Below are 16,471 nucleotides of genomic sequence, written 5' to 3' on the forward strand. Positions count from 1 at the left end.
CGCTAAACGCTAAACCCACATTAGCGGAACTTTCGCTAATCGCTAATCGCTAACTTTTTAATATGTAAATAGTCATATCGCTATATTTATTGCTCGTGTTTCGTAAAATTTGGACCACTTTGATCTGTTTTGGTTAAACAAACGAAAACAATTACTTTTTAAAGCTATTTACAGTAAGAGGTTTACGAAACGGTATTCTTATTTGATTTTGTATAAACAAGAATAACAAAAGTTATTTAGATTGCATTGAAAATAGATACTCTTAAAAAAAGTTTTCATAAAAATTCAATCATTATCTGAAAAAGTAGAACCAAAGTTGTCATAATTTCAAGCGCATTGCAATTTACCAAAGTTCTTGGTGTGCCGAAAATTCAATCTAGACCTTGTGCTTGTTCTTCAAAATGCTCCTGTGGCTTGTACGATAACTGAAACTCCATTATAGGGTAAAAAACTGACAAAAGTAACTTTCGCAGTAAAGTATGTTCATTTTTCGGAGCAATTTACGTACGCCATCAGCAATTCACAGTTTTCCTAAATATTTCTATTGTCGCTTCTCTACAAAATTTAGCGAATTAGCGATTAGCGTTTCGAAGGCCAAAATTTTAGCGACGCTAACAGTTTCGCTAACCAGCTCAAAAATTAGCGAAATCGCTAAATCGCTAACTGAGTTTTAGCGTCGCTAATTAGCGAATTAGCGGAACAATGCCCACCACTGCTTAAAACCCATAAACCGGAATACTTTCTAAAAAGTTGAATCTAATCTTATCATAACATTTTTTTATGATTTTATGATGATTGCATGAGACTCAAACGAAACTAACGTCAAAACTATAACAGCTACAGCGCAACTTTGGACGTCGGGAACGTATACGAGTTAATGCGGACTTTGCTGTACACCCGCGACACGAAAACGAGATTCGTTCAGTTTTCTACAGATGAGAAACGTCCAATTTCGTTTGCCCTGGGAAGTGATTTATGGGAACGCTTGAAATTGGATTGCTACCATCAGTGCACGAAGTTAAGTTTAGTTTCACGTTTAGTTTCACGAAGTTTAGTTAGCCAGGAGGCGCTAGAGTAAGATGGAAATAGCTCTGCGAGTAATAAAATTGTATCTCTTACCGAAAGAAATCTTTTTTGTTGTTGTTGGAAAGATGAGGTACGATGGCTTCATTCATTTACTCTTGGCATTTTTATAGCGGCAAAAGTTCATAGTTCAGCCACACACATACTCCCAGTCGGTACGAAGGGAAAATCCGAAGAAGTTTCATGTGAACTATCTTCTCCAACAAAAAGTGTCACTCCCAATAGACAACCCTTCAGATCAAAAGAAAATAAACTATAAGGTCCATTCAGGTTGATACTTGTACTTGTTGGACTTTGTTTATCGATGGTGATTCAACATAAAAGAGCAGAATCATTTCAAATCGCCTGGAAATACGCGAAAATTTAATCGACCATTTTTGATTTAAATGAAACTTTGCACACGTATTTGGCTTAGCAAACTGAGCATTTTTCACAGGTGGAGAGATTTTTTACACCCATGAGTTACATTCTAAAAGGGCGTATGCCTTTTGGCATAGGTTTTATTCGAAGCATTGTAGCCCAGAAACCGTTGGTTGTATAGAAAAACTGTCTGAGAATGAGTTGTAGGGAATTAAGAAGGCACCATAAAAAAATATACACTGTACAAAAAAAAATTTTTTTGACCAAAAAAAATTAAAATTTAAACATTAAATTTCAATTAAAAAAAAAAGAGTTGAATTTTTTTTTTATTTTTTTTTTTTAAAGAAGCTTGACGTTAATACGCAACTTTTAAAAAAAAAGTCCAGGATGGAGAAATGAAAAATATTTTTTTTGGTAGATTAATTTTTTTATAAAAATTCTAATTCAAACATTTTTCAAAATATTTGTATTCTGATGATTTTTAAAGATGCAGAGAGTCATTTTAAATCAAAAAGCTCTTGGTAGTAAACATTCTAAAGGCATTGGTTTTCGAGTTATTTTCAATTTAAGCTCGAAAAATTATAATTATTTAGGAAAATACACGTTTTTCTTAAATTGTCCATGGTTCTCCAGCAAAAACCATACGTTCATTGGAATGCTTGATCAAAAATATACAGTTCATTCTTTGACAACAAAACGATTGGGCGAACGGTTCTCAAGAAAAGAGTTAAATGTTCTAAGTGATATAAATATATATAAGAATCAAATATTTATTTTCGAGTTTTATTATCTTGAGAACATATTTTTTATGACATAGATACTTTACAGAACTAGTTTCACTTTATATTTTATATACATCATAAGTAAATGATTGGTCATCTTTTGGAAACATCTTCGTTTGTATCTTATTTTCTGAAATCGGAACAAAAGAGTAATAATTTGTGTGGCAGCTATTATTAGAGATTTTTTGAAAATATTGCTCCATTCTGTTACTTCTTGTTCATATTCTTCATATGATACCCAACTAAATGACATTTTTGATGAATTTTTATTACTTTTCTGATTAGACCAATCATACAATTCTTTTGCGCTTGTAATGGGATGTTCAGGTTCTTTAGCTAAACTTGCATTTCCTGCCATTCGTTTTAATATGCCACCAATTGCATCGCATGGGCCTTTACCATGAGAAGTCGCAAAAAAATGCCACTCTGCATCGACGTTTTATTTTGTTGCAAAGTTTTTTCTATTTTTATATTGTGAGGCAGCTCCATCAGACATTAATATCGCTTTTTTCAACTCTATTGTTGTTTTCAAAAAACTCATTAATTTGGCGATGAACACCTGAACCGCAACAGTATCATGAGATTCTGATTCAGTAAGTGTTCCAGATTCTGAATAGTAAACAACGAAGGGATGAATAGTGGCTTGACTATCATTCCAATAACTACACGAATCACAAATTGATAAAGACGTATTAAAATGAGCTTGACTGTTCGATATTTTTAATTTTGCGATAACGTTTTCGTTTAATTTGCGTAAGCTTGATGAGCACCGATGATCAGGAAAGGGTTTACAGAATTTGGGCTTGGTGTATTCCATTTTCACTTTATTCATCTTCACAAAATGCAAACTGTTACTAACACATCTGGAGTAGTGCAATCGTATTTTTAAACGAAAACAGATATTATAGGTAACCCAGTAGTTATTGGTTGCGTACTTTACAAACAGTTATTATTAGTAAACAAGTAGGTAGTGTTGCACGACAAACATTTTTTTTATAAAACATTCGGCAAGGGGGAACGTGTAGGTAGGCTAAGGTTTAGCACTTGAGTTATTTATCCAATCGTTTTGTTGTCAGAGAATGAATTGTATATTTTTGATCAAGCATTTCAATGAACGTATGGTTTTTGCTGGAGAACCATGGACAAATTAAGAAAAACGTGTATTTTCCGAAATATTAATAATTTATTGAGCTTAAATTCAAATTAACTCGAAAACCGATGCCTTTGGAATGTTTACTACCAAGAGCTTTTTGATTCAAAATGACTTTCTGCATCTTTTAAAATCATCAGAATACAAATATTTTGAAAAATGTTTAAATTAGAATTTTTATAAAAAAATTAATCTACCATCAAAAAAATATTTTTCATTTCTCCATCCTGGACTTTTTTTTTAAAAGTTGCGTATTAACGTCAAGCTTTTTAAAAAAAAATTAAAAAAAAATTCAACTCTTTTTTTAAATTGAAATTTAATGTTTATTTTTAATTTTTTTTTTGTCAAAAATATTTTTTTTGTACAGTGTATATTTTTTTTATGGTGCATTTTCAATTCCCTACAACTCATTCTCAGACAGTTTTTCTATACAACAAACGGTTTCTGGGCTACAATGCTTCGAATAAAACCTATGCCAAAAGGCATACGTCCTTTTAGAATGTAACTCATGGGTGTAAAAAATCTTTTCATCTGTGAAAAATGCTCAGTTTGCTAAGCCAAATACGTGTGCAAAGTTTCATTCAAATCAAAAATGGTCGATATTCGACCATAGGCGATTTGGCGCGATCTTGCTCAAAAGCGTAATAGTGACAGCAAAACAAGAACAAAAAATAAATAAATACCTACAGAATACTGATGACGAAATTGTTCAAGTAACAGAATAATAACATATTTGAGAGTGTCGGGAGTGTCTTGTGTAGCTTGGAAAGTGCTCCACAGTAATAATACAGGTATAAAAGGTTCGTTCTTCACCACGCTGTATAAATATTATGTGACATCACTGTTTATTACCTTTCATACAACTGTACAGCATGTCATTACCAAGCTGTCATAAGATAGCTACATCGTACCAGGTTTTCATTATATAAAAGTTATTACAACTTATTTTCCTCATTACTTGGTGGAAATTACAGTTTTCTAGAGTTTCCGCAGGTTTTCGTCCCAGTTTTCTTTTTCGAGTAAATCTTTTTAGATTTATCCGAACAATTGTGTTTGCTATTTGTTGTTCCGAGGAGGTTTAACGACCTCCATAACCAGTTTTATCAGGTGGTTTCGGCACTATTGGCACGAAAGACGGAATTACCGCCAAAAGTAAATTGCCTCTGTATAAACTACCGTTAAATAAGTTTTTGACATCCTGGCAGTAAGTATGACAATATCGTATGTCGACAGTTTAGAATACTTTCACCCAAATGATCAAAATGGTAATTACTAGTGAAAGGAAATATTCAAGTTACGTGTTGTTTCCATATTACGCGAACTGAATGCATCATGCTAAAAATAAGTTGGAATTCTGTGTTGTCAAAATCTGCATAGTTCATGGTCAAAACAATGTTGTAACATCCTTAGTCCTGCGTCAAGCCTGCCTGTCTCATGCCAATATCAACGCGCTTAAAAAAATGACTCCAATAGAATTACCCGAAATTCACGACAAACAAAATATTTCGGGTAATACAAAATTTATAGCTTTCAATTCTCGATTTCCAGTTTATTATAACACCCGGGAACCCAAACTATTAGATGTCGCACGAAAAAAAAAACCCTTTGAATAGAAATCTCGCGTAACCTTTCAACAGGACATAAGTAACCAAATAGAGGTGCGAAATGAAAACCTAAGAACAGAGCAAGGAACGAAATTAGTTTGGAAAACTAACTACGCATCTGCCCAAATGTAGAAAATTTTAATTTGATTCTTCGAATTGTTTTTCTATTGAAAATTGTCAAGCCTTGTACCCCTTTTGACATCGCATGTGTGCGCTGTCATCAGTGGCTGTCGGTCTGTGTACCGAACGTATGGGTGCAATAAAATGAGAGTTAGTTTGAAAATTGATGTCACGGAACGATAGTATTTTTCAGAAGCTTGACTCAAACAAATATCATATCAAACACTAATATTCAGACATTCGTTTTACTTACAGAATAAAGTCGCTTTGCGTCTTGCGAAACTGAGAAGAAACCGAACCTTGAAATAGGTGGAGCAACTTACAAACAAAGTGCTAAACAAACATTGAGACCAGAAGGCGAGCTCATGATAGGTTAGCCGCTACTTTTCTAATTGTTTTTTTTTCTTTGACTGTTCGTTTGCATGTCGTTCATATTTTACTAGCAACTTTAGGTACGGCAGTAGAAGAACATTTCCAACGTCGGGGATCTGGCTCAGATGGTAGAGCGCTCACTTAGCATGTGAGAGATACGAGGTTCGATGGCATCATCATCGAGTAAACTAATACGATTAAATTATATCATAGGTGTTTTTATCAATCTGCATCTGTGGTTAAAAACCGCGATAGATACGCAATAGTGTGAAGTTCAATACAATTCAATAACGCATAAACAGTGTGTATATATAACCAAACCGAAACCAATCTAAAACTCAGCATGTTCTGTTGAAAATGTTAAATTCGCTTAAAAAACACACTTCATTCAAAATATTGCTGATGTAAACAGCATTTCAAATTCTATTCTCATGACTACTCTGCATGGACAGAAATTTGTTGTCCCCTAGTCGCATAGGCGCAATACGCAACACGCAGAGCGTAGTAAATTGGTGCGTGGCTGAGAGTGCTGCATCTGCTTCTATGCGACTTGAAAAGAAGAAATCACTTGTCTTTCCATGCTGCAACACGATACGGATTATATTGTTTCGTGTGTGACAGCTCCATGGAACAGTGCTACGAGAGCTCAAAATCGTGAACTTTTTTTTCATTTACTCTCCAAGTATTAGATTTTATTGATATACTATCTTCAAGAGAAATTTAGTATCAATGAATGACAACAGGTTTTAATTCAGAACTCTGCCACTAGTGGCGCCGGAAAATCTAAAATTTCAATCATGTGCAAGAAATGGCATCTTCAGCAAAAGTGTGGATAATATTATCACAAACTAACTCTTCTTGTTTTAGAGATACAACAGTTTGTATTGGGCTAGTTCTTATAATTCGATTTTTAAAAATATTTAAAAAAATGTAGCATTTAGATGTAAAAATAACCAGCATATATTCGTATATCATCGAAGCACATAAGTTTGTAGAAGACACAAAAAGTTAGCTTCTTACAGACCGAGTTATTTTCAAAACAAGAAAAGTTTTTCGTTTTTTTTCGATAAAGTTTTTTGTGACAACATTAGGGGTCGTCTACATTCCGCGTGGACTGAAAAATCGTCATGTTAGACACCCGTTCTTCTCGTGGACAACCGTTGACATTGAAAAACCCCCCTCCTCTCACATTTTGGTCCACGTGGACATTTTTTTTCTAAGACAAATAACAACAAATTTTTCTAAGACAAATTCAACTTGAAAACACAAATCAGCCTAAAATGCCTGAGAAACGCACCATAATATCAAAAAAGGAAGGGAAGAAAGTGATTCTAATTTTTGCTGTAAACGGTTCCAAAGTTGGAAGAGACTGAAGATAATTTCAAACGTTTCAAAAGCAATATAATCACAACTTATGCTCAGAATGATTGAAAACACTTCGAAACGCGAGAAAAACAATACAATACACTCCAAAATGTACTCTAAAATGACCTCTAGCAAAACAAAGCTGGAGCGCCTAGCAGAAAATAGCCGAAACTTAGCACAATACATCTAAACCCATAAAAAGGCCAGAATAAAAATTATTTTCTAATTAAATCAAATAGAAGATCACAAACTAAAAAGATTCAATAGTTATTGAATATGGCTGAAAGCTTCTGTAGAAGCTGGCAAGATGTTTTCATCAAGTTGGAAAAGATTTAAAAATATCAAATACACCAAATTTAGAAAAAAAGACGCATGAAAACGCTCCGGGAAGCAAAAAGACTGAACCCGGTTTAGAAAGTGAAAAAAATATTACTTTAATTGTGGTTCTACAAGTTCTCAGGAAAAAAGAAAAATCCGAAATAATTGAGCTTCAGAAAAAGCCCGAAACGTATGTTCAAGGTACTCAGAAAGAGAGTTCACAAAAGTTTATGCTGAAAAAACCCCTAAATCTAGAAAAAGTCAAAAAGAAAATAATCTTGAATATGTATAACTATAAGTGTCTAAAAACACGTTAAGGAATATAGCAAAATTCTAAAAATGCATCAAAGGTAAAAAAAAAAGAAAAATGAAAGGAATTATAAAATTTCCTGAAGCCGTTTGAATCTTTTTTTAACAAAAATGGAAATTACATTTAAAAGACAGTTGAAACCAAAAACGAAAATGATCTTAATTTGGTTCAAATTAACAAAGTAGGTAATTCAGAAGCACTACTGTCAGTTTAAACACAAAACAAATCCTCCAAACTCATCCATGGGTTAGAAGCACTACTGTCAATTTATCAAAAAAAAATTACAAAATGGCGGCTCGAGCTCAGAGCGTTTCCGGGTTCCAAAAAACATTGCCTTGGCAGCCGTTTTGTTCCACTTTGAGCTTGTTCGTGTGCTGTACTGGATCGGTAGTAAAGCATTTAAAGTTTTTATAGTAAATTTGAGGATTGCCCTAAGGCAACGGTTCTCAACCTTTTTTTGGCCGCATACCCCTTGGCAATATTTTCCTAATAAATTTCACACCCTGGCTTGGAATGCTCTCGCAGAGAGGAAGAGAGGAATGTTGTGTCTATTTGAGGTTTTAAATTAAACTATGATTTGTTTTATTGCTACATTCACATTTTAAGAGCAAGTTTGAGCAGCAAATGAAGTATTACAAAGAATATTTGCTTTGTTCGCCATTACTGGTTTTTCTCTCGCGTACCCCCTGAAGGCTTGAAGGCACCCCAGGTTGAGAACCGCTGCCCTAAGGTATTTATCAACCTTTTACTTATGTTCCATGGAAAACTCCCGGTTCGCCAATTTACGGGGTGAATAGAAACAATGCTATAGTGAAAAATTCGAAATTCCCGAGAAAACGAAGAGTTGAGAAATGCAATTACATTTTCCATGTTAAATGATGCTAAAACATGTTTTGTATATTCTCTGCCCATTTTGGTCAGGACTCAGGAACAAAAAGATTCAAAAATGAAACAAAAAACCGGATCCACCTGATGCTAGCCGCAAGAATGTTACGTAGAAAAAACTGTCCCTTCGTCAAGCTGCCACGTAATATTGAATCAACTTTCTCAGCCACCACACAGAGAACAAACATTCGAGTTCACATAAAGAAATTTGAAAATCGTGTGAAAAAAATTGAATCAAAATACGTTAATACACTAACGACATCTGTCTTGTGGTGCCCCAGTTGCACTGCAAAAATATTGCTGTATCGATATTTTATCGATATCAGTACTTGGTTTGTAAGTGACAAAAGCGCCACATAGCGGGAGCATTACCACTCAGTGGTAAATGACGGTTGCAAGTTTTTACACATCTTTTGAAAAGAAGATGAACGTCTGTTCGGCCATTAAGCTAAAAACTACAAAAGTCTGACTTACTTTCTGAGTGATGCTTGACAAGAATTGACAAAGACTGGAAGATGGAATGGTGCAGACGCATGAATCACGAGTTGTATCAGGTATACAAACATGCTGATATAGTGAAGGTAATACAGCTTTTTCACGCGAAAGGTGTTACAAATTTTACATTTTTTCGCAATTTAAAAAATTTATTCAAATACTACAAGGTATACAGCCCTAGGGTTGTATGAAATGGTGACGTGGGACTAAACACTGTGATTAGGGGATTTTTTGTTATAAAATATACAGTCTGCAGACAGAATCAATGTGTTTGCTCAGCGACTGTACGTATTTTTATTTTCTGCCTCCCCTGGAAATCAATTTTTGAAATATATTCAACAACACTCGAAAAATATCGTTTATATTTGGCGATATTATGCCTGAAGTTTTTTTTTGGGCAAACAACATGTATTTGACAAGGCACAAGCATATCGTGCTTGTTGAAGAAGCAACAAGAATTTCTCGTAATGCGTCAGTCAGAATTAACTCTATATCCTCAAGAACCAAATCCAATAATACTTACGTTATCATAATGAATGGTTTTGTCTTATTTGACTCTGATCAAATCAAATCTATAATATGGATCCTACTTTCAAAATAATATGGAAGCCCTTACAAAAGTTCATTAACTGGAAAACATAAGAAGATATGTTAAACAAAATTATTAACAAGTTCCAGCAAAAAATCGTAGCAATCAACAATGCCATTTTTGTTTTTTGCTTGACAATTATTTTTTAGTTGCCTACAACTACATTCGCTGTATTACGAAGACAGCTAATATACGTTTATTATGGTAAAGCTTAGAATAATAATATATCATCTAACAATTTCGAAATTTAAAACGAGATTCTGAATGGATCTTAGTAAACACACCAAAAATTCACAATCATTCGCAGGCTCTCACTCTTCTATGAATGTGTATATTTGGGAATTTACTCTTTCGATACTATCCGGTCACGATTATTCAGTGAATATCCAAAATTAAATTAAATAAATATCCGTTGCAAAAATTTACAATTCTTGTTGAGTAATTTATGGTAATCATATTTATGAGATATACTTTCAATCACCATCAGCAGCAGCATTGCAGTTTTTCCTCGATTGCACACGAATAGAAATGTACGAACGAAAGTGTACCACTGCAATACAAATAGTACCGCTGCAGTACGAATAGAAGTGTACCGCTGAAATGTACGAATAGAAGAGTATCGCTGCAACCATAAACGATTAGAGACCTGCGGCTCTTTACTCCACTGGTACTGTTGCATTTACCGGAATATTTTCTTTCAAGACATCAGTTTTTATTAGGTTTTGAAAGCAGGTTTAGAAATTGTTCAAGGATGGGGATTATTTCAAACCTTTCGGAAAACTTTTACCTTCGAGACATCATATTAGTCTAAGCTCATGGAAGCAGAAATAAATTTACCTATTGGGACGGGGAGACTCTGTCAATTTTTATTTCGATATTGATACAGAGAATATCACATGGAACGGATGGTGTCTATTCACGTCGTCTGGTCGTTGGTTCATTGTTCGCGTAAATTTGTCATTGAAACTTTTTATCAATTTTACCGCTTAACAATGAAATTAGAGTGATAACTATCATATTACAAAATTGTTACACATTTTGCCTTTCTCGTAGAAAGGTATAGCAATCACTGGAAAAACCAAAGGTATAAAAGTGGTACCAATGGCCGAATGTCATATACCACTCGACCCTATTCGACGAACTGAGCATTTTCTGTATGTATGTATGTGTGTGTGGGTGTGTGTGTGTGTGTATGTGCAACTTTTTTTTCTCACTCACTTTTCTCAGAGATGGCTGGACCGATTTTCATAAAATTAATTGCAAATGAAAGGTCTAGTTGTGCCATAGGTTGCTATTGAATTTCATTGTAATCGGATTTTTAGTTTAGAGGTTATGTATCAAAATGTAAAAATCACGAAACATCAATATCTCAGAAACCACATAACCGATTTCAATAAAACTGGTTTCAAATGATCGGGATGTCTCCAGAATCCTTAACTTTTAAATTTCGTTATGATTGAACATATGGTTCAAAAGTTATGTAAAGAAAAGTTATCCTGAGGTTGTTTAAACTCATTTTTCTCAGAGATGGCTGAACCGATTTTCACAAAATTGGTGTCAAATGAAAGGTCTAGTTGCCCCATAAGTTGCTATTGAATTTCATTGTATTCGGATTGTAACTTTGTCCGTTGTTCATAAAAATGTGAAATCACATAACGAAAGTAAACATATTGACTTTCTCCTAACGATCACTGGGTAATTAAAAGGTAGAAAAGTGATCCAAATGGTCGAATGCCATATACTACTCGACTCAGTTCGACGAAACGAGCATTTCCTGCACGTGTGCATGTATTGGTGTATATGTTTGTGTGTGGGTGTGTACGTGTGTGGATGTTTTCCAGAAACCGAAAGCTGCAAAATCGGGTTTCAAAGTGAAATATGGAGTTTACTCCCGGCTTTCGAGCCCGGGATAATGTTGTTTAAAATGGCGTCCTAAGTTGATTTCTGGCCTTTGGGTGTACCGCTTCCGCAATACTCATAATGGATGAAGTCGGCATCTTCGCCATCGAAATACCCGGATTAGACCAAATTTAGCCATTTCAGGATGTACTCCGGTAACCAGAAGTAGTCATCTGGATTTTTGCGTGATGTATTCGAAACATATTTATTTCATTATATTTGCATATATATGTTTTAATGTATGCTCATATATGTATGAATGTTAGATTTTTAATTTTAATTTAATAATAGTATAGTATTTAATAATGATATAGTTGTGCTGAAACCAGCAGAAATTTTCAAGGAGTATTTTTTCTCTTAAATCGTGTAAATCTATTCTAACATATAAGTTTGAATGAGAAAGGCTGGGTCTGACCGCTAGGTGGATTAATTTAGGTTATTTCTATCCAACAACATATTGGTTATTGTTATCGATCATGTGGTTATGCCGTTATTAACGTTTGAAATCTGATGCAACATTTTCCAGTTTCATTTCCACTTTTACAGAATGCATCCCAGTATAGTAAACAAAGACGTAGTCCCACGTCAAAAAAAAAATCAGAAGACACCAGATCTCGACATTGCATGTATTTTTAAGCCATCTGGCATCAAAAAAAAAATTGAGCTGAAATTTTGCATAGGGTGTTTTTTCGGGTAAGTAAACATTTTGTTAAGGATTTTTTTTTAAATTTCCTGGTCATTTTTTTTGTACAGTGATTGGCTACGTATTTCGGCTCCTACTGGAAGCACTGGAAGCCTTTTTCATAGCATATGTAATACAGTTTCCCTCACAAATATACGAATATTCTGCAAGCAAGAAAATTTAGAGTAAAAAATACTGTGTACCTCAGGCGAATTTCTCAATTGAAATAATATGAAATTATTCATAAAGTTAAGAAGATTCTTTTTCAGGGAAAAAATTCTATAAATATCATGTATCGATATGTTTTAAAAAGTCAACTATACATCTCTGAAGAACAAGTTTTGAAAAAGTAATTTTTTTTATATAAAATCGTATGAAAATAGAAAAAATATAATTCTGCTGATCGATCTGAAAATTTACACAATTGTTATGTATCACTTTTTCCTATATAGACGTGCCCCAGTCTACTACCTATTAGAATGAACACTGTTGTGAAAATTTTTCGTCATCGTCTGGTGATATGGCTAACGATATTTTACAGTAAATTTATCCCCTAACTCTAATTTCACAACGTAAATGTTATGAATTAGTATTTTTTAGTCGGTCATTTAATCGAAATTTTTTGAAGTAGAATGCTTCTCTCAGGAAGTTCGGCTACATAGGGATGTGAAATGAAAATCTAAAACCGAAAAAAGTGAAAAATATGTCCAATTTTAAATGCTAATAAATCGGTTAGTATTCGATGGATTTCTTTCGTTCTTGCAGCAATAGATTGTAAAATCTTCTAAGATTCTTCCCAAAAGAAGATAATTGTAATTTTATTATTCACACTATTGTACTATTGAAAATAGTCAAGCCTTGTCAAAACGAAAAATTCGACCTATGATTGGTCGTTATATGATCGATTCCCAAGCACGGTCGACAGAATCATATACCTTGCAATTGAAAACATGCTATTTGGCCTATATAAGAGCCTGTTTTAGCCGAAGCCGCTCATAATAGTTCTAGACAGCGACAACAGCAGTCGTCCTCCCTTAGCAGCAGCACTAGCAGTGCAGTGGATACCAGCGATGGCGGAAAGCGGCCACAGCTGTGGCGATAGCAATGGATAGCGCACTAGTTGCAGCGGATTCCAGCAACGATAGTAGCTGGCTCCAGCTGATGCAGGGACAGTGGATACCAATGGCAGTGTATAGCGGCCACAACTGTGGCATGGCTATGGATAGCGAACTAGTTGCAGCGATCCCAGCATCGACAGCGGCTGATGCAGAGGCACTTTAGTGAAATGCAGTCTCTGTGCGACAGTGGGCACTAGTAAATGCATTCAATGAAAAGTTGACTCATTTTGACAACACGTGAGCCGTCTAGTTTTGAGTGTTATATCAGCATTTCATTGTTTACTTTATCACAAGGAATACTTTTTTCGCCCTGTCATTGATAGCGCAAAGATGTGATCGGCATCTTATCCGATACTAAAATGAGCAACAAATTGTCCTTTTCAGGATAAAATAAAAAAGAGATATTTTCTAATGAGTTAATTCACATTTTTAAATTTGTAAAAGTTATAAATTTTACTTCATCTCCGTGTCTCAAAACGTACTGAATTATCTTTTCGTTCAGTCATGAGCATGACATCCTTAAAAATTTCATCTCAGTATTTAAAAATTGTCAAGCTCCATTCATGACAAGCAACTTACTATATTATTGAAAATGGTCAATCCTTGTTGAAGCGCAAAATTCGATTGATCTGATTAGTCAATGTTTATTTACTAGAAAAAATGACTGACACGCAAGCAGCCGGGTTATCTTCCTTGTAAAAGTATTCTACTTCAACCTTGCGGTCGTGGCTTTGCACACAACCCTCCTGTTATTTTCCGAAAAATCTTTATATCATATGGAATTACTTAAGATTCCGTCCAACGGTTAGCGTTTAGTGCAAAATGTCTGTTTGTTTCCCCTGAACCAAAAACTGAAAATAAACTGTCTATGCAAGGCAAGAAAAAAACACTCACATGTAAATTAATCTTTATTTGCAGCTCCAGCGAGTTGGTCGTAGATGACAGTGATTGAAACAGATTCAGGATAATTAACGGATCACATGGCTCGTAAGCGGCGGCTAGCGGTGTGTCATCAGCACTGTGACCGCCGCCCCTGCCGTCTGGATCTGATTGTTCCAGTTGTTGCTGTGCGTGATATGGCAGCAAACCGGTTTTGTCCTGCTGCTGCTCCTGATCCATTGATACCGAGGTCACCCCAGAAATTGAGCTTGAAAACGGCGAACTGACCACTGGCGAATTAGTGCTCTTATCACTGCCACTATCTTTGCGCGGTTTTACGTCACCTGAATCGTTAATGTTATCACTGGTCGGTAGCATTCTGTCCACCTGGGACATTCTATGGGGGCTGTGGTTGTGGCTGCGAGATTGACCCACGTAGGAACGATGGTTATACCGAAACTGGTTTGGTTTCTCCTCAGCCGAATTGCCCGCCGAAGCACTTTCGATGCACTGCGTCGTTTTTATTATATTTATCTCACTTCACTTAACCGAAATTAAACAGCCTCTTCGCTCGAGCAGTACAAATTAATCACACTGGTAATGAGAGATCAAAAAAAGGTTTGAGTGGTGTAGCAAACAAGAGGAAAGACGCCGGAAAACACCCGCCTCATGTGCCGGGTCGTGCGATTTTGCGCTTCGTAAAATCGTGAAGAGAAGAAGAAAACCAACGACGTATTGTGCTCTGTCTGATGCTGCCGATGTCAACAGTTGTACACACGAAAACGAATAAAATCCAAAAGTAATGTTACCCTTCGCATTTGTTTGAAATATTTTTTGATGGACGTTAGCAGGTTCCGAATGAACCTCGTAACGAAAACAAAAAATAACTCGAGAAACGAATGTGAAAAAACACACTTCTGGTTATATTATCACCCTTAACACACTCATGTAAATAAATACATTTTCTCATCCAAATTGAATAGGCTATAACGGCTGTCAACAGACATTTTAATGCGCGCGTGAGGGCAATTAGACGTACATATAGAAAAATTATTTGTTCTACACTATAGCAAGATGTTTAAAAATTTCAAAAAATCTGATTAAATAATCTGATGTTTGCAAATATTCAATCTTTTTATAAGCTACAAATATCTCAGTCATTTTACAGAAAATACCAAAAATTTTAATTTCGAAAACACTGTTAATTAAATTATTCAAAAAAAAGTCAGATGTATTCAATAGCAGTTCCAATTCGACACAACATAACATAAAAGCAGACGTCCAGCAAAAAAAAAAAAAACAATTTCACATTTAATGCTCCAATATTTTACATTAACGATGTTTTACATTGTTTTCAATTTTTAGCGGTCATCCATCGATTTCAACATTTTGTTGCCACCATGGGCTAACATGCAGCAGGATTCGTCATTCTCTTGCGTCATAACACTATTTCACTGCAGACTGAAACGACCAGACGTTGAACGAACAAAAAAAAAGTTTCAGAATATTGCATAAAAACACTTTCTCGTGTCCGCACAACCAACCGATATTTTATAGCCCAGCCCCGCCGCTGCCTGCACTGATGATCCGTTGATAAGAGCAACACACACGCGAAACTCAAGCCGACCGAAAATTTGCTCAATCAACGGCAAAAAGTATAAGACACATCCGTATCCGCGTTTAAATAGAAGCCTGAACGTCAGACGAGCAAAGCGACTCCGAAATTCGCGCAACAACCGAACGGAAAGCGATCTCTCGACTGAATGGTTTGTTTTGATTCACGGCACTCACTTTTTATCATTCGTGACTCGCGGAACCGCCGTCGGCACAGGCCGCCGTCTCGTAAGCGTGAATATTCAGCTTTGCTTGCTGTATGTAAATGCACACAGCGTACACATGTTCAGTGCACTGCTCTACTCACCACCGCTGGCTATTATCGGAGCGAGATAAATAAAAGTGCTTATCGTAGCGAGAGAAGATGACGCTTCCCAGTGAGAGAGACTACAAGATTTCCTCTCTCACTCTTTCTCTTACACACAGAGAAAAATAAAATAGTTGGTGGGACTGCATACTCATGGTTATTTTAACAATTGGCCCTGACACAAGTAAAAGAGATTTTCAAGGCTGTTCGCACCTACGCGAATTTTCATATGCAATTGTCAATTTATGTGTGAAAACAAAAGCAAAAATATTTCCTTCCTTCACTTTCACAAGTAAAAACCAAACCAATATCAACAGAGTCGTCAGGGCTAATAACTGAATATTGTAGGGATTTTCGTTGACTGATTAAAACAATGGTTTTTTTTTGGTGGTTAGCAAGCCGAGGAGCTAAAATCTATGCTGTGAAAATAGTAAGCTATAGAGGTCACACTTACACCAGCAAAGAATCGTGCGAATTCACTATGGGGGATTTACAGGGCCGAATTTAGGTGCTAGGGGGCCGGGGCAGATATTTTCGTT

The 16,471-nt window shown here is 35.4% G+C and overlaps 1 protein-coding gene across 4 annotated transcripts in view; it reads right to left on the reverse strand.

The window, feature by feature from the left end:
• The window catches only part of LOC129731958 (cGMP-dependent 3',5'-cyclic phosphodiesterase-like), a 120,777-nt gene extending 104,856 nt beyond the window's left edge, over positions 1-15,921 (reverse strand). The window contains exons 1-2 of one of the 4 annotated variants that reach the window (XM_055692369.1): positions 15,803-15,921; positions 14,027-14,605 (exon numbers count right to left, since the gene is read on the reverse strand). In XM_055692369.1, coding sequence (XP_055548344.1) covers positions 14,027-14,407 — 381 coding nt within the window. In that variant the 5' untranslated portion in view covers positions 14,408-14,605; positions 15,803-15,921. The other 3 variants (XM_055692366.1, XM_055692367.1, XM_055692368.1) reach the window with 3 other exon arrangements.
• Between the last annotated feature and the right edge of the window lie 550 nt (positions 15,922-16,471).

Source organism: Wyeomyia smithii, chromosome 3 (genome assembly GCF_029784165.1).
Source record: "Wyeomyia smithii strain HCP4-BCI-WySm-NY-G18 chromosome 3, ASM2978416v1, whole genome shotgun sequence".
Lineage (NCBI taxonomy): Eukaryota > Metazoa > Arthropoda > Insecta > Diptera > Culicidae > Wyeomyia > Wyeomyia smithii.